Raw genomic sequence first — 20,746 nt, 5'->3', positions numbered from 1 at the left:
CAACAACAGACAACTTACAGTATTACAAAAATGCACAGTTACATATAAAAATGTTACATCATTACAAAGTTACTAATATATATAAATCAATATCAATCCATTTGCCTTCTGACACACCCTCCCTCTTGTCCTCTGGGTCCAAACTTTTAGCTCACCCACAAAAGTCTCGCAACGAGAAGAGTTCCTGTAAACAGCGGACATCACTCTAGTCTCTCAATCTAGATTTGTTTTTTGTAGGCAGGCCCAAGGTGGAAGGTACTTCCTCATACTTCCCACAGCTATGTCCCATTCAGCTGCAGTCTCCACTCTCAGTTCCAGGTATAGCAGGTTTGTTGAGTTTCCCATGGGCTCCACAGGATGGGGAAAGGGCCACTGCTCAACCTGCTCCACTCGCAACTCTTTCTTCACACTCTGTCCTTTTCTCCTCCTCCAGATGCTTAGATGAGGGAGGCATCAAGATTATGACAAAATATTGGGTATTAGCTGAAACCAAGCATAAGATGACAAGGGGTTGGAGGTGCTGTTTAAAAGAGCTTCAGTGTGTGATAACGTTTTATGGATGATCTCATTTCACTGTTAGGACCTCATTTTGAATTTCTCCTGTTTCGGTTGATTTCAAGGGGGTGGCAGCCAGAAGACAGCTTGCTAGCTATGCTAAATGACTACAGATGCCAAGCAGGGTCATTTTGTGAACAGTTCAACTCCCTTAAGCACTAATCTGTGAGCTGTCTGCAAAAATAGGAAACAATAGAATTGGTGAGTTTTAAATAACTTTTATCTGCACTGACTTGTAGCTGCTCCCCCACGGTTTCAGTTAGGGGACATTCCCAGCCTACGTACCTGGACCTGTGGGCGACTGAACCTTCTGTATGCAGAGCAAATATTTTCCCCCTTTGCAACAGTCCAAATGGATCAAAGCAGTTTCCCGTGTCTCATAATTTTCGCTAAGGAACCGCATTGTGTGAGACTCAGTAGCCCTCACAGTGTAGCTCTAGTGGTATACAGTGGTACCTCAGGTTACATACGCTTCAGGTTACATATGCTTCAGGTTACAGACTCCGCTAACCCAGAAATAGTGCTTCAGGTTAAGAACTTTGCTTCAGGATGAGAACAGAAATGGTGCTCCGGCGGCAAGGCAGCAGCAGCAGGAGGCCCCATTAGCTAAAGTGGTGCTTCAGGTTAAGAACAGTTTCAGGTTAAGTACGGACCTCCGGAACGAATTAAGTACTTAACCCGAGGTACCACTGTATCTGTAAAGGGGCAAGTCTCAGTCTGTATTGCAGTCCTTGGTGAGCAAAATAGAGACAAGAAACAGTAGTTGTGCTCATTACTGTAACTATGGTTAACTTTTTCACAAAGTTCCAGTTTATTTTCACTTTGGCTTTAAGACTGTATGAAGGATGTGTGCTTGATCCTGTAATTTTTACAGTGCAAAAAGTAACATGAGCCTCAATACTATGGGCCCTAACTTCCTTCAAGTTGAGGTCAGGCAGGCCCCCTCCCTGTTGAATGTCTGGCACTTACTGAAGACTTGTTTTTATTCCAGTAGGCAATTTTTAATTGAATTCTGATTTTGAGTTTTAACTCGTTTTAGCCTTATTGTTTTGGGTCTTCTGTACACCACATAGAGATGACTGCGATCAAGTACACAAACTCATGAAATAAAATTATTAACCGTGGAATGAAAACTAGCAGCCATATGGTACAATAGTTCTCTACACTTTGGTACAATATATTTCAAATAAGCTGGCAGTAAAACTTTAGGTTGTCAGGAAAGGGGACATTTCAAAATATTACATACAATACTTTGCCAGTACTTCTTTGCTTCTGGGCACATCCACCAACAGTGAATGACGTTTGCCTTCCGCATTCCCCATTTCCATCCTCTTATCATCAATCAAATCTTAATCGCATCCATGATTTTGCAGAATTCTCACAATGATTCAGAACAAACTGCATAATTGTTCAGATTTGCCCAGCTAGAATTCCAAACTTCTTGTGGCAGCTTTCCCCTCTACCTCCAACATTTCTTCCCATTCACAAACATCTTCAGCTTGCCTATTTTGCCTCTTATCACATAGCATTTGATCTTAAGACGGCATAGTTCTTGGTTTTCTCCTATGTTTAAGTAGCAAAAAGAGAGTAAAACTATTCCTCATACAGCAAGGTTTGCTTTCCATCACCAGCACCCTTTCATGGAAGCAGGATAAGATGATGTAGCTAGCACTGAAACACTAAGAACAAGGATAAAATCACAGCAAGTCTCTTTGGAGCATTCTGCATTCATTCTTCTTCTAAGTTATTTCAACATCACTTATCCTTATTTAGAGAGAATTAAAATTAGCCCAAAGCTACACTTATCCATTATTATTTCTTCCACAAAAAAGGATTCATAATTTATAATAAATTAGCACAATTGCTGTTGGTACACATCAACTCTTATTTTTTCCCTGTTCTCACAGCTGAGCATCTCACTGGGCTGTCACATTTTCCATAAAAGCAGCCTTTATGCAGTAGATCTGCTTCTGATTAAATCTGACATTTTGTTGGTGCACTAGTTGAGGTCATACTGCATGTATAACAATTGCAATTACACCAGAGTCCCTTTAGCTGAACTTCTTACAAAGTAGTAAATGTCTTTTCCAAGTACAACAAAGAATTGGATATGGAAACCCACTCTCATACTAAAAAAAAAATCAGTTACAGTGATTCATTTTTTGTAGTAAATCAAAATAAATGTCTTATTTAAAAGATATCGGGTTGGTGGGGCTTACTGCATGCGTGAATCATAGAGTTCTCATAGACATTCATGAGAAAACATTCATTATGTTCAATTTTTTCAGCAGCCACAACATTTCTTTTAAATGATATGTCTACAATTTACTTTGAAGATGGACAGGGAAAACTTCAATTAAAAGATTGCAGAGATAACTTGCTACGTGGTCTAGATCAGGGTTTCCCAAACTTAGGTCTCAACTGGTTTTGGACTACAATTCCCATCATGCTGACCACTAGTCCTGCAAGCTAGGGAGAATGGGAGTTATAGTCTGAAAACAGCTGGAGACCTAAGTTTGGGAAACCCTGCCCTAGATTCTTCTTCAGTGCAGACGTTGTATCTGGGTCGTTCCATGCCAAATCACCTGATTTTAATACTCTACCATGCTCTCACGTCTCAGATTTTGTTCAATTTTTTGTGTTTGTACATACCTATGAGATAACCTCAAATTAATTTTTAAAGATTTTTTTGGTCTCAGGAGAATTTTTTTTTAATTCCAATTTTCGCGTGATTTAGGCTAATCCAATTTCTGCGTCAAGTTTAGGAAAAACCTCCTGTTCTGCATATTTTTCAACCAATTGGGCTTATTTGGGTCTCAAAATAAAGCTAGTTTTGGTCTCTTTCAAAATAAGGTATAAAAATGGCATTAAGTGCCGCAGAAAAGGGTCACCGACCATTCAAAGTGAATTTTAGTCATTTTCTACCTTGGTAGGTTCGATACGTCATAGCGCGCAAACCACAACTAACACATGTATCATACTTTTTTTTTTGTAGAATGGGCTAACCATGAACTGGTTGTGTTTTAAAAATAAGGGGTGTTTTTGATGGTTATAAAATATAAGTTTTATTAATTATTTAATAAAAACAAAATACGTCTTGGAACCTTTGTTCCTTTTATTGTGTAAAACACTTCTCCTAGACAGCTGTGTAGAGGAAAGGGATACTAAAGTTCAGTTCATGTATCCTCCTGGTCCTTCACCAATATATTTTGGGCCAACTAAGAATGACTCCTGGGTGCCCTGTGAAAATATAATCAGAGATGTTCCAGTTCCTTCATCATCAACTGTAAGCAAATTATGCTTCAAGTTGTGTTGAAGTGTCGACACTGGAGCCAGGAACACCCAACTCAGGATTAAAGCAGTGGAGGAAGACACCCCAACCCAACAGAAACTCCTCATGCCTGATGATTAAAAGGCACATCTACTGAGAGACCCGTCCTACTTTATCAGCTGAGCTATGTGAAGTAACTCCATCCCTGTAGGCTGTCCACAGTCCATAGCTGTTATGGAGGAAACCTCTTGGGTGATGGGTTCATCAGATCTGACTTTTAGGACTCTGCACCTAGGGCCTTGTGGGTCAGATTTGAGCTCTGAGGCATGTATGCTGTTCCCTGACTACACCAAACATCGATTCCTAGGCAGGCCCATTCTTACTCGCAAGACAGAATTCCTACATCCAAGTTTGCACATAAACTTCTTGAAAGTAGAGTAGGAGGTCTATAAGGAAAACTTATTGTGACGAGAAGAAAATAAAGACAATCTAGCATGTCACTCTTATAGTTGTTCGGGTTATTTAGTCCTCTGTTTGATAACGTCTGAGTGAAGCCTGACAGCCTTGGTAGAAGGAAAAAGCGTTACACTTTTGTTCATGAAATTTAAGGTTAAAATGCCCATGTTTCAACTCAGGGAACATTCCCAATGACCATAGGGATGCATCCTGGTCTCCAATAACTTGGGGACAAAGTGTTCCCCATTCACGGTTTGCTGTGCGTTGTGTTCTGATGTGCTGAAATTGAAATAAATGCAAGCTTATGAAATCTGGTTAATACCCTTTATCTTGAAGACTTGGCTCACACTTGCTTAAAGCCATCCTTTTAAAGTCCGTGTCATACATAAAGTTGTTGTTGTTTTCCTAGAACACATATTTCAGTCAAGATGCTTGAGTTATTCCTCAATAGATATTCCCCAATTATTAGTATTTTAAAATTCCACTCAGCTTTTCTCCTAAATGCGATTGATCACTAGATGGAGACAAAACAATTTACCTTTACACATTAGAAGATTTACAGATGGTAATCAAATCCACCAGCTGCTGCCCACTTTTTTTCTGGGCAGTTTGCCAGCTTTACTGGCAGCATGTTGACTTGGAAGCTGATAGTGTGACTAAGTTTGATTGAGATCTTATGCGATGATTTTTATTATAAATTTTGGTTGTAATGTTACTGGGTTAGGTGGGGGTTTTTTTTTTGGTTTTTAAAAAATCATAAAGTAGATCCAATATACGTATAATGACCAAAGGGTGCTGCTGCTTTCCTGCAGGAAATGTCTAATTTTAAGATACCAGATTATACATGGAATGTCATCAATTGTTGGAGTCTGCTCTGACTTGTCCTGTTCTTATCAAGCTGGAATATTGAGGAAAAAATCAGTGGGAGAGGAAGGGTTGGGAGAGTCAATGGAAAAAGATTCTTAAAATCAGCAGCTCTGAGTAAATTAGAATATTGGTGGCTGAGTGGCTGTTCATTTTAAACATACATGCATTCAAGTGATGTGATGTTCCAGGAGTTAAGGGACAGGATAAGGCGTTACTTTGGTGTCTATAACTCATTTCCATGAGGAAGGAACTCATTTATCATCTTTAAATACAAAGCAGAGCAGGGGTTCTACTGGACATGATCTCAGGCATAGGGAGCTCTGCATCCAGTTTGGTTTACAACATACCATACTTTTCCGTCTATAAGATGGAATATAAGATGCCCCCCTATTTGGGGGGGCTCAAATTTAAGAAAATGAGCCATTGGGGGGGGTGGAATGCCGAACCAAATATCACTCACCCAACTGGCAAACGCTAACAATCGCAAGCAACACAAGCCAAATTGCGGAAGCGGCAGCCAATCCAAAGCAGCCCTTGATGCATCCTCTAATAACCCACCCATTTGACAAAGCAGCCCTTGCAGCAGACACCATTCACCTACCCAAACGCTAGATCCTGCTTGCAGATGCAACCAATCACTCGTCCCCACTCTGCACTACCTATGCATAAGATGACCCCCATTTTTTACTTTATTTTGGAGTAAAAAACCCTCATCTAATACACGGATGATACATCTAATACAGTATGATAATTTATTGGCGGAGTATACCTATAGGTGTAAATAACACAGAAGATAATATTTGCATAATCAGATGGGCAAGTTTTTTTTCTTTAAGGAAAGCTTTCTGTCAGTTGAAGCATTTTTGTTGCTCATTTAGTTCTGCATGAACCACGTATAAGAGTGGGACCCATAAATTTTGCTCCTGTTAGGGAGACACAGAGTGAAGCTCCCGTTTTATTGTTTGTATGGTGATGATGTGGCATGTACTGGGGTTGCATCCAATAAATCAGGCCAATGTAAAGTGGAAATCGCATAGCAGAGCACTTGCCAAGCTGATGTTTTTGCATGTTCTCTTGCTCTGTTCTTGTACCTTCTTTGCTGTCCCTTCCTTGCTGGCTCTTTCTTCCATATTCAGTGTTGCCCCTGCTTACAGGTTCACAATTGCTGATTTATGGTTGGGCAATTCCCGATGTCCTTGGAGAGCAATGCTTGCCCAGATTCATTTCAGTGCAATTTCAGATCTGTGTTTGACACCCAAACCATTTTAATTTATTTTGTCTGTCTCACAATTTTTAAATGCACAATCCCTTAGATACAAGTCCCATTGAAATGTTGGATTATTTCAGTGTGAAAATGATTAGGGTTAGACCCTGTGCTAACTGCTTCTTCATCTCACCATGTCTCCTTTTCTTCACACTTGTGGCCTTGATGGGTTGGCATACCTGAGCAGTGTAGCTGTAGCTGTAACTAGCCTCATGCAACTTCCGGTTGTCTCACGAAGAGAACACAGTAACTATTTTTGTTGGGCTAGCACACAGCACTCTATTCATGATCTTTATCCAGTTCATATAGTCCTCAATAGTAGGACTGGTTTCCTGAATTACATATTTTTTTGAAGGACAAGTGAGACCGGCAACAAAATGTTAAATGTGTGGAACATCCCTGTTTAGGATCCAACCAACCAGCCATTCCGTTTTCCTTGGGTATCCAATTCCCATCCCATTCACCTGCTTTTTTGTCTCCCTGCCCTCCTGGTCAGATTTGGCTACTGAGCATGCTTAGTCCTCACTGGATTATGTTTGAAGTTTTTTCTTCCTTAGGATTTTCCCCCAGAGCTGTGTTTTTTTCTGGTCCTTCTGAAAAACCTAGGGTGCTGTCAAGCCTCCCTCTTCAGCCTGGATGGTACCATTTTGGCTACATAAGAATCAGCAAGCACTTGAAGAATAACCTCTCTTTCTTTCATTCAGACATCCATATGAATGTAAAATCTCTTTTAAAAAATTAAAATCACAACTCCTGCCTTAATATCATCCATGGTGTTGGTCAACATAAATCTTAAATCCTTATCCTATTTGCTATGGAGGTGAAACTTGAAACATTGAGACTCCTAACAAGCCTGCAGAGATTAGTCCGAATTATGTGGAACATTTGGCTCCAAACAGAATGTCAAAAAGAAAAATCTTTCAGCTGATGTTCCCTCCGGAAGAATGGAAAAAGAGTCACAAAGCAGAGAAGGTTGAACACAAGCATTCAAACGCTCTGTTTCCTCACCCATTCCCAATTGCATCTGAAGCTTCATACTGTTTTTCTGCAGCACAGAACCTTTTCTCATGAATCTCAGCTTGAGGTTAAACCCTTCATGATTATGGGGATCTTGTTTAAACAAATGTCATCTCTCACGCTTTTAAGAAATGGAAATTAAATTACAGATGGCGAGGGATAAGGAGTAAAATGGCTGTGTTATGTAACAATTCACTTCAGGGGGAAACTATTTGGTTGAAGATGGTTATTGTTTCTTCCCACTCTTAGTTAAACACATTTTAAACACTCTGATTTAATAACATGATTTGCTGGCAGTTTTCAAAGCAAGTCACAGTAGAAACTATTTCAAGCCCAACAACGCTTGGAAATAACACTTTCCTATGCTGTCTAAGGCCTAATAAAAACAACACTTCTGGCTTCTGAATATATCACAGTTCCCATTTTCCCAGTTTTGCAGCTTCTATGGCTTGCCTGGTCTGGGGAGTTAGTTTGATAAGTTTTCTGTTGTCCTGCCTTGTTTAGCACCCATTTAACTGAATTTCATCCAACTCACATGTTGGTCTTGTTTGATCTAAAATTGTTTATAATAGAACACACAGCTGGTTTGATTCATGTGTTACACTGGAGGCCACTAGTTCCTTGAGAAAAGTGGTTCATTTTAGATCTTCAACTGTGATACGGCGCTAAGGCTTTCAAACATTTTGTTAGCGAGCTGGCTGGTTTTTAGAAAGAACCCCCCACCCGGCCCCAGATGAGCTTATATTTCCCTTACTGTGTTTTTACAAACACAAGTAACGCATAATTGGTATAACAATGCAACGTGAATTTATGCCGTATTGCAGTAATTTTACCCTGGAGTTTATGGTTGCCAGATTCCCCCAGTGCTTTCACATTCATTGATGAATCGGGGTTGAGGCCATTGTGGTTTCTCCTGCCTGCCTTCCCCTTACCTGCTGTAATGAACAGGATTGCACATAACTTCTGACCAAGAATCTCGGGAACTGTAGTTTTCCCTACAGTTCCCAACACCCTTAACAGATTACAGTTCGCAGGATTATTTAGTGGAAGTAATGTGCTTTAAATGGACGGTGTGTATGTAGCTTCTATCTTCCAATGTTGTGTCCCTTGGCTATTCCTGCTCTTGGTTTGAGGCACATTAAAATCTTCTAAAATATGGGTGAATAAATGGAGAATCCTGCCTGAATGCACAGCTTAGAGTATATTTAATTTACCTTTACTGTATTGATTTTTATTCTTTGGTAGTGGGGGTTCCCTTGACCTTTAAACCACACCACAGAAAATGTACAGTTTTTCAGCCTAGGCCTAGCCATGTTTATTCAGAAGTAAGTCCCATTTATTTCATTATCTTAATTCATTGGACCACAGAGATGTTCAGAGCCCTGTCAGCCTTATGATCCTATGATTATGTTTTTTGAAAAACTAGAGCAAGCGTCGTATCAGTCAACAGCTTGTCCTCTGTATTTTCCTTCAAGTGACTAATGAGCAAAATCCCATGTTATATATAAAGGGGATAAGAGACACAGCGGGAATAAACATATCAATCATGGGCAGCTTGTTCAGTCCTAAAAGCTACAGTGAGAAATCAGTCAAAAGAGAGGAGGACCTTGGTTAACTTTCATATTTTCTTTTCTTTTCTTTTTTTCCTTGCATGGGCTACATCATCAAAGTAGATTCTAAGCTGCTGTTAAAAGGCATGTGACAATTACAGGTGTCCAAGAGAGGAATTGCCTGTTTGTAAGAAACATGAAAAACTTGCTACCTATGTCCAAGTATCATTATACATTGCAGGAGGGGAGAATTGAACCTGGCACAGGGCTGTATAGTTTTGCTATACAGTGGTACCTCAGGTTAAGTACTTAATACATTCCGGAGGTCCGTTCTTAACCTGAAACTGTTCTTAACCTGAAGCACCACTTTAGCTAATGGGGCCTCCTGCTGCTGCTGCCGCACCGCCGGAGCACGATTTCTGTTCTCATCCTGAAGCAAAGTTCTTAACCCGAGGTAATATTTCTGGGTTAGCAGAGTCTGTAACCTGAAGTGTATGTAACCCGAGGTACCACTGTAGTTTGAATTGTTAACCACCAATTTGGGCAGGGAAGGAGCAACTCAGTGCCTCAACAGTCCTGAAATGAATACAGTGATACCTCTGGTTACGTACTTAATTCGTTCTGGAGGTCCGTTCTTAACCTGAAACTGTTCTTAACCTGAAGCACCACTTTAGCTAATGGGGCCTCCCGCTGCTGCCACGCTGCCGGAGCACGATTTCTGTTCTCATCCTGAAGCAAAGTTCTTAACCTGAAGCACCACTTTAGCTAATGGGGCCTCCCGCTGCTGCCACGCTGCCGGAGCACGATTTCTGTTCTCATCCTGAAGCAAAGTTCTTAACCTGAAGCACCACTTTAGCTAATGGGGCCTCCCGCTGCTGCCACGCCGCCGGAGCACGATTTCTGTTCTCATCCTGAAGCAAAGTTCTTAATCCGAGGTAATATTTCTGGGTTAGCAGAGTCTGTAACCTGAAGCGTATGTAACCCGAGGTACCACTGTATAGATATTCTAAGCCTCCATCACACATTGTTGATGTACTTTAGTTGTGCAACCCTGGGGACCAAAAATAAGTATAAATTTGGAACACGGCTTTTTTAAAAAGACCCACCTAGCTCACAACAATATTGTTGAAGAGGAAAGAAAGGGCAACTACATACAACTTATGTTCTCCTAAGTTTGGAATAACGTTCTTCAAGCTTGGCTCCCCAGATGTTGTTGGACTCCTGGCAACATTCCCAGGCAGATTTGTTTAGCCATTGATCAGGGATTCCAGCAGACACTTGGGGCCCAGAGTTGAGGAACACTGATTCATGTGATAAGAAGCTTCCTTAAAGCTTTCCCCCTCACCTAATCACTGTAGATGCCACTGTAGAACCTGGGACCTGCAGAGAGCATGTCGTACCTCTGAGCTATGGCCCCATCCCAGATAGAACCATGAGTGTGCGGGCTGCAGTGGATGCTGTGTGGATACTTCTGGAGCACCTCCACCTGAGTGTTTGTTTGAATGAGGAGAAGGCGTTGGAATGCAGTGGCAGGAAGGAGGTCACATGGGATGGGGGATATTAGGGCAAATAATCCCTGTCCTGCTCATGCCATTGACTTGGCTTCTCCACAGCTTGAGGCACAAGGTGTGGGGATTTAGACCATTTAGAAGGGTGCTGTTTCACTTTAAACATTCCAGAGCAGGGAAAGTGCATGCTAATAACCTAATTCTAATGATGCAGGCATGAAAACTAACAGTCGCTCAAACAATCTCTAGTCAATTTTCTGATAAAGTGAATTTAGTGTTCCCTCCATTTTATGATTAAAGTGAGCTATGGTACGAGTTTATTTTTAAGTAGGTGTTAATTAAAAATATGGAAATAGGTTGGAACACATTGCTTTTCACAGGCAAGGAATAATCACAACCAATTTGTTCACACAATCGTGCCTGTTTGGGAATGTTTTTAAAAACGGCTTGAGTTTCCGCTTGGTTCTCTGTGTGCTTGTTTCCGCAGCGGAATATGATTCCAATAAAATCAGTAATTGAATTTGCAGTCCAAAGAATAAATGGTTATTTTAACAGAAAGTTGCACGCTTTGTGGAAAAGACTTAAGCTCTTTGTATATTGTATCTAATGGCAGAGGACACAACATTACTGCCTTTACGTCTCCTTACAACCCACACATTTAACTAAATGCATAGTATTTATAAAATAAACTAGTACGGTTTTTGTATCTTTGAACAACTTTGTGTCCTGCTGTTTCTGGATTAAGACAAGTTTATTTTTAAATGCCAGTTACTTTGAACTAAAAAAAAAAAGTGGTTCATACATAAGCTGGAAATGAGTTGGGTTTTGGCAGCTTTAGTATATGCCTGCAAGGACTCAAAAGAACTTTGATACACATTCTTCAATGGCCTCCATACTGTTAGCTGTTGTGCAGTATTTTGTCTCTAATGCATTCACTCTGTGACAGCTCTTCCACAAAGAGATATGAGGTAACTGGAAATGACTTTTGAAACACGGGGTGATGGAGAAAGATGTGTTTTATAGAGTATTGTAGGGCAACACTAAGTATTTTTTCACACTGTTAGTCATTTAGGCTACCTCGGCGCTGTACATTTAAAGCAGTATGATACCAATTAAACAGCCATAGCTCCCTGCCCACCCCCCTTGCAAAATATCCTTGGTTATAGGTGCCAAGAGTTTTTAGGAGATCCTTATTCTCATCACAGAGCTACAATTCCCAGAGTTCCCTGGGAAGGGGCAGGTGGCCCTATTTTCAGAAAGTTGGTTTGCCGTTCTGTTCTCCCTCAACAAAAATCTACAACTTGTCAGTCTGTCCCCCTCCTACCAACATCCCATCTAGTATTGTGGAGGGGGCTGGTTTATCTGGATAGGGGTCCAGTCTGTTTTCTGCTCCTTGCGGAGTGCTTTGTTATACTTGACAGCCAGTCATTGGGCACTCTCATGAAGTACTCGCTTCTCTATGTTTACTTGCCACGCTTAGTCATGCTGGCCACATGACCCGAAAGCTGTACGCCGGCTCCCTCAGCCAATAAAGCAAGATGAGCGCCACAACCCCAAAGTCGGCCACGACTGGACCTAATGGTCAGGGGTCCCTTTACCTTTTTTTATTGTGTTTTTAAAAAAGGAAAAAATACTTGTGGCCTCCATCTTTTTATGGCTACATGTGCCTGGTCAGAGATTTTGCTTTATTCCACATCAGCTGCCAGTGCTGAGATTAGCACGTATGCCTCTTGCAGAGATCCCTGCATGCTCACCTGTAGAGCATACGGCTGATGTTGGATTGGGAGGCCCTAGAAGGTAGAATATTCTTCAGGGGAAAGTGAGATGAAAAATGCTAGCATAAGGCAGCCATGGTGTTGATCTACATGGGATAAGGGTTGTGAAATTTGATAAGTGAGGAGGGAACTGATAACTGACGTATCTCAGTTATTTGGACCTTATTTTATGTTGCGTCATGCATTTTTTAAAAACTGAGGTGTCAATATGTACATGGGAATTGGTTGTTTTCTGCCAATAGTACTCTGACTGGTTGACTAAGTAGACAAATCAGCAGCATTCATTGGTGTAACAAGAAAATTATCTATGTTGACCTGCGGGAGAGTGTTTCAAAACTGTTTAATAGTTTGAATCTAACGGGAAATATTTGTGTGTTTTCTGTCAGCAATTTGTGGATTAAATGTAGAGGAGCTGAAACCATAAAGCATTGTGCTGCTGCTAAACATCATTTAAAAATTCCATGTTGATATTCATTAGTATAGATTACTGCGTTTCAGATGAATCTCATGTCCTTGAGGCCAAGTTGCTGCTAAAGTGATGCACAGCTTCCTAGATTGTCAGTATAATTCTGCCATTAAAATGTTTTGCTGTCCAATATATGCTTCATACTTGTAAAGTAGCTTTATGCAGATATTTTAATATTTATTAGAAGGACAGGGAAAGCCAGGGTGCACTGTATATAAAACACCATCCCAGGAGGAATAACAGATGGCCCATAGGCCCCACAGCTGGATGAAGGGGATGGTGTCTTCCAGATGTGTCCATCAGGTTCCCAGGCAACCCCACCACATGTGAAGCAGTGTCCCTTCTGCCTGTTTACACCTCCAGCAAGTGTTAGATCTCGTTTTATACATTTTGGATAGTTTGGTCCCGTGCCTCATTCTCTGTTTTTAAATGAACCCTAAAGACCTGGATACTTTATTCTGTTTTTAATTGAATAATGCTGCCCATCTACATTTTATGAACTGTAGTTTTAACTTTGGCTGATTTTTTTTAAATATTGAAATAAGAAGGTTTTGGCCTGTTCTTTTAATTAATAGTGTTTGATGTTTTTATTGTTTTGTGGCTTTTACTTGCAAACTGCCTTATTAAAAGTATTTTTGTACTGCTTTTGCTTTGAAAGGCCCTATAAAAATGTTTTTTTAATCAATACAAAACATGGCTCAGTCATATTTTTTGTGGCCTCACAAGCTATCACCTAAGTCCTGGAGATCTCATTTTCCCTTTTAACAAGTTTCTAGCTTTCACTGTTTTGAAAGCAGCTTCAAAACATGATGGCGATGTGTTTGGAAGGCTCAAGTTATGCAATTATTTGGACCTCAGCCAAGGAGTACCATCTGGAGTCAATCGATAGGAGGCAAAATTTGGACATGAATCTAAGATACAGTTCAATTCAGGGAATAACATGCTTTCTGTCTACAGAACAAGAGCAGATTTTAATATTACACAAACAACTCCTTTGTAACCTATTAGTCATAGCACTTTACTCTTCAGTTAAACAAGCACAGGCACATCTAATGTGTGCTCTTTTTATTCCCCAAACCTGAAATGCACAGCTAAAGATGAGAGTATTGAGTGAGCTTTAGGCTTCCTTAACTTAGCTAAGTGATTCACTTTACAAGCTTGCCTGTGTCAGTTCTGAGAAATGAGACATGTTTGGCTATGCCTATGGTATGTTTGTGTCCCATACGTGGTAGAGAATTTTGTGGACATGGCAAGCAAAAAAAGAGAGGAGAAATAGAAATTCAGTGTGATTCTGGTTTGGCCCAAACTCTAAGACAAGGATATAACTCCTAAAATGTGATTAAATATTTGGAGAGGTATGGCTAGATTTTATCACCACGGTTCTAATGTCATCCCTGCTGTTTGAACATTTCATTAATAATGTGTTCACAATATGGATGTAAACATGGGTGGGGGGATTGAGGAGAGAGGAATGAGGGGAGCTTGTGCTGCAAATATCCACTATTTTTAATGAAAAATTAAGCAGTATTAGATGATAGATTCTGATTTTCTGGAGGCATATTAGTAAAACATTCTGCCCTTGCTGAGAGCCAGTGTGGTGTAGTGGTTAAGAGCGATAGACTCGCAATCTGGGGAACCGGGTTCGCGTCTCCGCTCCTCCACATGCAGCTGCTGGGTGACCTTGGGCCAGTCACACTTCTTTGAAGTCTCTCAGCCCCACTCACCTCACAGAGTGTTTGTTGTGGGGGAGGAAGGGAAAGGAGAATGTTAGCCGCTTTGAGACTCCTTCGGGTAGTGATAAAGCGGGATATCAAATCCAAACTCTTCTTCTTCTTCTTCTTCACTCCTCATTTCCAGTTATTGCTCAAGTAGAATAGGTAGCTTTTTCTTCTTCTGCAAAGAAAAATGCTGCTGGAGTCTCCTGCGGTTGGAATTAACTGTCACAAATAAATAGCTGACTTTCATCTCTGTAATATTACATGAGCAGGCATTCTGTGCCGTGGCTAATGCTATGGAGCCATTTGTATAATATTAAATGTTTTTCCACCAATCAGCTCTCCATTTATACAGCAGTAACTGTACCTTATGTATAGATAAACGGTGCAATAATTTTCATATTAAGAGAACTTAAGTAGCAAAGCATCTGGGGGGACGTGGAGTTTTATACTGGTAGATTGCACAATGTTAATTTTGTAATAACTACCACATCTGCGCAACTCATTCCTTAGGCCTTCTTAGCAACCCCTTTCCATTCGTTCTCCGGAATATTTGTTATTATTTATGCCGTTTTAATGTTGCCGTCTTGCACACTTTTGTTAAAAAAAAAAAAAAAGCAAAGCTGCTGGACGTCAACCACAAACAGCATATGGCAAACACATGGTGGGAAGTGGATCTGTTGTACCACTTCCTATTCCCCCCCCCCAATGAAAATTGAAAGCATATTTGGAGGCTAACTTTTAGACTGCAAGGCTGCACGCTAAAGAACCCACTTTAGGCACACGCCAGGGTTCTCGGCAGCAACTTGACTGCTGTTCTGCTTTGAAAGGTTCTTAAGACGTTTTCCCAGATTTCAGGGGTGGGTTGACAGGTACCGTATTTTCGCTCTATAAGACGCACCATAAGACGCACCTATAAGACCATAAGATGCACCTAGTTTTGGAAGAGGAAAACAAGAAATTTTAAATCCCAGAAGCCAGGACAGCTAGTGGGATCACAGCGCAGCGATCCCGCTGGCTGTCCTGGCTTATGGGATAGCCGCGTGCAGCCTCTCCCTGGCAAGGGGAGCCTTCATCCCCTGCCCGGAAGAGGCTGCGCACTGCTAAGGCTCCCCCAAGAGCCGTGCTCCATTTAAAGAGCGCACGGAGTGTGTGTGCGGCTCTTGGGGGCTTTTCCCCAAGCAAAGCCCCCAAGAGCCGCACACACGCTCCACACGGCTCTTTAAAGGGAACGCTGAGCAGAGCCTCCCGCCTGCATTTGCTCCATAAGACGCACACACATTTCCCCTTACTTTTTAGGAGGGGGAAAGTGCGTCTTTATAGAGCGAAAAATACGGTACATGACGAGGGAGGGCACTTCTAGAAAAGTTGGGTTGCACACACAGCGTTCTTCATGCGGTTTTCATAGCCTACCTCAAGGTAACAGGTGGGTAATAAATTGAGATGGTGATGATGAGAAACACTCTTGTTTGATGGACTTTCCTTCAAACCAGCTTCCATCCAATTAGAAAACAGAAGCCTCAATTAAGCAGAGGTGTGCACATTTCAGGCAGCCAGTGCGCATGCGCAGTTAACAGCCGTAGTGAAGTTCAGCGTGGGAAACAAATCATGTTTGGGGCATCGGGTGAAGACATCCCTGCCCCCTCTCTGGTCCATATAGCAATATAAGAAAGTGTCTTGGGCTGCAGGGGCTACCTCACCATGTTTCAAGCCATTAATATGTACCTAGCCAGAGTGCCTTATAGAGTCCTGGTTCAAAATCCTTTTGCATCGCTGCAGTCAAACTGCGGAGGATCTGACTTTGTAGAATGCCAAATCGTTACAAGACATAGGTTTGCATAATCACTACTTTATTCTTTTTAAACTTTTTTGTAATTCAAAGATGACACATTGCATAGGGAAGTGAAAAACATTCTAAGAAAATGTAAATGTTCTGTAACTTAGAAAAAATAACAATCCGGTTTTTTTAAATTTAAATTCATTTGTGGACCTAATTCCCTTGAAGCCTGTAGAAGCAAAACGCCTTTATTCTACATTCTTAAGAAAGCTGTAAATTTTTTCCTTGGAAAAATTGCAACTTTAAAAAGAGGATTATAGTACTGACCTTGTCTCCTCTATTTTTAAATAGATTTTACTGCATAATCATTGGTAATCGTATACATGAGGTTTTGTTTAAAAGAAACACAAAGGCTTAATTGTATTTTTTTAAAGGAAAGTATTGCATCAGAAGGATTCATTTAAATACATTTGGCTCTGGGCTCTCTTCACAATTCATTCATTCTGATTTTCCCCTGGACTTGTTAAGAATGCAAAATTTAGGAAGGACTGAGCCAAATAACGCTTTTTAGATCACTACATTCTGGCTTCAAAGCATAGTTCAGCTCAAAAACCTCTGTTACTAAAGAAAATACTTCATTTTAATTCTCTGTTTGCAGTTGCATTTTTTAAAAAAGCTATTGTCTAAATGTTAGGGCTGTTGTGACTCACAAAAGCAGCTAGTTCTGGGATAATGTCAGTATAATTGGCTGTTTGAAAGGGCGACAGCAGCAGAGAAAATGCAGGGAGAGCCACTGTAGGTATACAGGTCACTGTAAAGACATGTGTATACATGCAAACATCTTAATGGCTAAGGCTTGAATAATTTTGAAATTCTGAATGGCCAGTAATGCATTTGTAGTGCGTCGTAAAGGCATTCAATAATATAGCCTGGGAGTCCCAACCCTTTTGATCCTAGCAGCAGATCTGAAAACTTAAGAAACTGCCATGGGCACCACGAAATGCCCATTTCGCAAAAGAAAAATTGGGAGTGCTCAGAACCCCCTCCCTGCCAACAGCAGGCAAAACACTGCACAAACTCCCCAAACAAAACATAAGAAAATAAAGTAGGCCAGTTGCACAAACACACCAAAAATGCAACCCTACCCATCCAACAGTCTCAAGCCCCCTAATATAAAAAAGAATTGGGGGGCTAGGAGCCTGAGGCCCCCAAAGCACCACATTGGGGACCCTTGTCTAGCCAGCTTTTTCCAGCCCAGCAGCAAGTGATTGGAAAAGCTGTTTTTTCGCCCTTATAGCCAGTCAGCTTTTCTTTGCTTTACAGGAGAGAATCTTTCAGGTTTTCTTTTTTCCTTTATTTTTATTTTTTTAATCTTCCTTCCGAGTACAGGAAAAGATTGTCGGCCACAAATCACTGGCCTGGCAATGAAAGGGCAGCTATCTTGTGCTACAAGAGCAGCACAGTAGTAGCAAAAAAGTTGTGTTGGTTTATGTACTGCACGCCAGCAGTTTGGGCTCTAGCATCATTCTGCAGACCAGGAATTGAAAACCACTCTTTTATAAACTAATAAAACTATGCCCTGATAAGGGCAGTCCTTTTCTATAATGTATATATATTAAACGGTAGTGATATCCATAATCACAGGTCCTTCTAATGGTGTAATATTCCATGCTAAGTAATTGAACAGAATTCAGCATCTGCTGACAGATGAATGCTTTTTCAGCTTTAAGGAGGACCCCTGGAAAAAACATACGACTAGAAATTAAATACAGATCCGGAAAGGATGACAGGAAACTGCCCAGTTCAGAGTACTTGGGAGAGTAACAAAAAGTGTTTTTGGTTAACAGCCTAAAGTGTGTTGAAAAACCCATCAGCGTATTATGAGCATTAAATACATCTTTGTTGTATAAGCTTTTTCGTTTTGTTTTCCAAACAGAATGTTGTAGAACTGGTCAAGCCCGCTGATAGCCCTTTCCCTGCTCCTTTGGAAGAAGGTTTGGCAAACGATATATATTCCAAATTTATAGCACAGATCCCAGGTGAAGAGGATGCAACTAAGGTAAAGGAGAATTTTCCCATTAAAGCTATCTTGGTCAAGGAAATGATATGCTCCTTAATTATCCATCAAGGTGAGGCTTTTGGGAACTGCCGCCATATAAATTTTGCTGGTCTTCTAACACAGAAGCATAGAATTATAGAACTGGAAAGACCTTGAGGATCATTTAGTCCAACTTCCTGTAATGCAGGAATATGCAACTGTCCCTTACGAGGGTCAAACCTGCAATCTTGGTGTTACCAGCACCATGTTCTAATCAACTGAGCTATCCAAAAAATTCAAGAGGAGCTGGTGTATTGCATATATTTTACTTCCTCTGCAGAAGCAGGCATAATTAAATGCAGTTTATAATTACACCCACTTTAAGATGAGAATTTGTTTCCTCTGTTACAGAGGTCCCCAGTGTGGTTCCCATGGAAACCCAGCACCCACAGAGTCCCCCCCCCCAGCTGAAATCAGACTTGGAAGTAGTATTCTGCTTTTGGGTTGTGTTTGTGGCACTCCTCTAAGAAAGCAGTACTGCAAATAAATCTGTTTTCATTGATGAAATGTTGGGCACTGCGTTCGTTGAGTTTGTGCGCGCCATGATTTTGCAGGATGAGATCAAATGCTTTGTCACCAATTTACAAGGACATGGCTAAGATTATCAGCTGCACATTTTGTGTCCAACTGCACACTAAAAAAAACAAACCTGGTAGATAATAGAAAAGGTGGCGTGTGATGGTGCTCATCACAATTTCTCTGGTTTGTAGAAGCCCATGGGCCCAAAATAGCTGGTGACCTCTGCATCTACTATACCAGCTGGTAGCAAGGCACTTGCTAGCTTTGAGGCTCTGCTCTTCTGCTCAGTTTCTTAAGTAATGTGACAGCCTTCCGTCCACTGGCTAGGCCAAAACAACCTCCCAAGTTACCTCTTTTACGCCAATACTGTACAGCAATGCCGCTTTTGCATATGATGCCGAAACGAACACCTTTCATCTAAGATTTCCTTCCACCCTGTTAGGAAATGGAGGGAGGCGTTCCTCTGGAAGAGGAGGCTGAAGCCGAAACCATTGTGGATCCTTTGACAGGTTACACCATCGAGGACGTTCAGATGGTACTGGGCCAGATCACGTGTGAAATGCTCAGCGGTATTCAGGTATTTTCGGAGGGGTGGCGATAGCACTCTGTTGCAGCAAAACACAACAAAGGATCTTGTGACTTAAAAAGTTTCTTACTGCAAAGAATTTTGTGGACTACAGTCCATTGGTTTGTGAAACCTTATGCCATAATAAATGTGTTAGTCTTCAGGGTGCCACAAGATTCTTTGCTGCTTTTATTCTGTATGCATGATGCATACAGAAATGTGCATTGATGCAGGATCCTGCACACAGCTCATTATAGACTCAAGTACAATACAGTGGTACCTTGGTTCTCAAACTTAATCCATTCTGGAAGTCCGTTCCAAAACCAAAGCATTTTTTGTTCATATTATTTAGTCCCTGCCCATTGACCTTAGAAATATACTATTTCTGTAATCCAAGCAATGCCTAAATTATTTGGAATTGCTTCTGCACTCAAGCCCTTTTGGATTGCTGGGATGTTTCTTTTCCGTAATTAGCTGGAAGCAGAATTAAAATAGAGGTCCTATATTATGATCCTTGTATAACGCTTACCCACAAGTTAGCCACATTCATCAGAGACACTTTCTAACATTAGTTAAAAGTTCCTGTCTGCAGGATTTGGCCTTTTCATTGTTTTGTGCTGATAGCTTCTGGGGATTAGTCTCTTAATTGCTCCAATATCAGTTCCTGTTCATGCCATAGGCAGAGTTTTAGTGACTTGTTGACCTGAATTTTTGGAAAAAATAATAATGCCATTTTACTATTAAACATGAAAAGAAAAAATTAACATGAGAAACTCAGTAATTAAAGCCTTCGGATAATACTCTGCATAGAAACAGAAACTGAAAATGGAGCAATTAAAGACAGGCATTTCCCAGGGCCATTAAGAGCCTGTTAATCACTAATCCCTAGCTGCAATCAACAGGAAGTGACACAACAGGCAGGTCCTACAAACTTGAAACCTTTAATTAAAGGCACAGGAACTCAGGAAAGCTGGAATAGTGCTTTGTCTGTCCCCAGTGGGCAGGCTGGTGCTGCCGTTGCATTTTATTGCTAAAAACGTTTTCAAAAGTTACAAATCATAAAATATGCCGGAGGACAATACATAACAGCGAGGATTTGGCAGTGGTGTCCCCTGGATTCTCTACAAAAAGTAAGTGAACAAAGAATAGCAATTCCAGAAGAAAGGGCTGGAGTGGAATGCTAGATAATAATGCATAGGGTGAAAAGTGTGTTTCATGCAGCAGCATACAATTTTCCAATATAGAAAATAAACAAGACTAAAGGTTGGTGTGTGGTTTGTTTCAGTCGTTAGTTTATTGTTTGGCAGATGCAAGGACAGAAGAACAAGGCAAATCAGGACTGC

The 20,746-nt window shown here is 40.9% G+C and overlaps 1 protein-coding gene across 2 annotated transcripts in view; it reads left to right on the top strand.

Annotated features, from left to right (window-relative positions):
- Positions 1–20,746, top strand: part of CABCOCO1 (ciliary associated calcium binding coiled-coil 1) — a 54,259-nt gene that overhangs the window by 30,388 nt on the left and 3,125 nt on the right. For both annotated transcript variants that reach the window (XM_081005069.1, XM_081005070.1), the window contains exons 6-7: positions 18,158–18,280; positions 19,281–19,415. In XM_081005069.1, coding sequence (XP_080861195.1) covers positions 18,158–18,280; positions 19,281–19,415 — 258 coding nt within the window. The remainder of the gene's footprint in view (positions 1–18,157; positions 18,281–19,280; positions 19,416–20,746) is intronic.

Source organism: Podarcis pityusensis (genome assembly GCF_964106645.2).
Source record: "Podarcis pityusensis genome assembly, chromosome: 5".
In the NCBI taxonomy this organism is placed as follows: Eukaryota; Metazoa; Chordata; class Lepidosauria; order Squamata; family Lacertidae; genus Podarcis; species Podarcis pityusensis.
The sequence above is the reverse complement of the archived record's forward strand: the minus strand, read 5'-3'. Positions and strand labels throughout refer to the sequence as shown.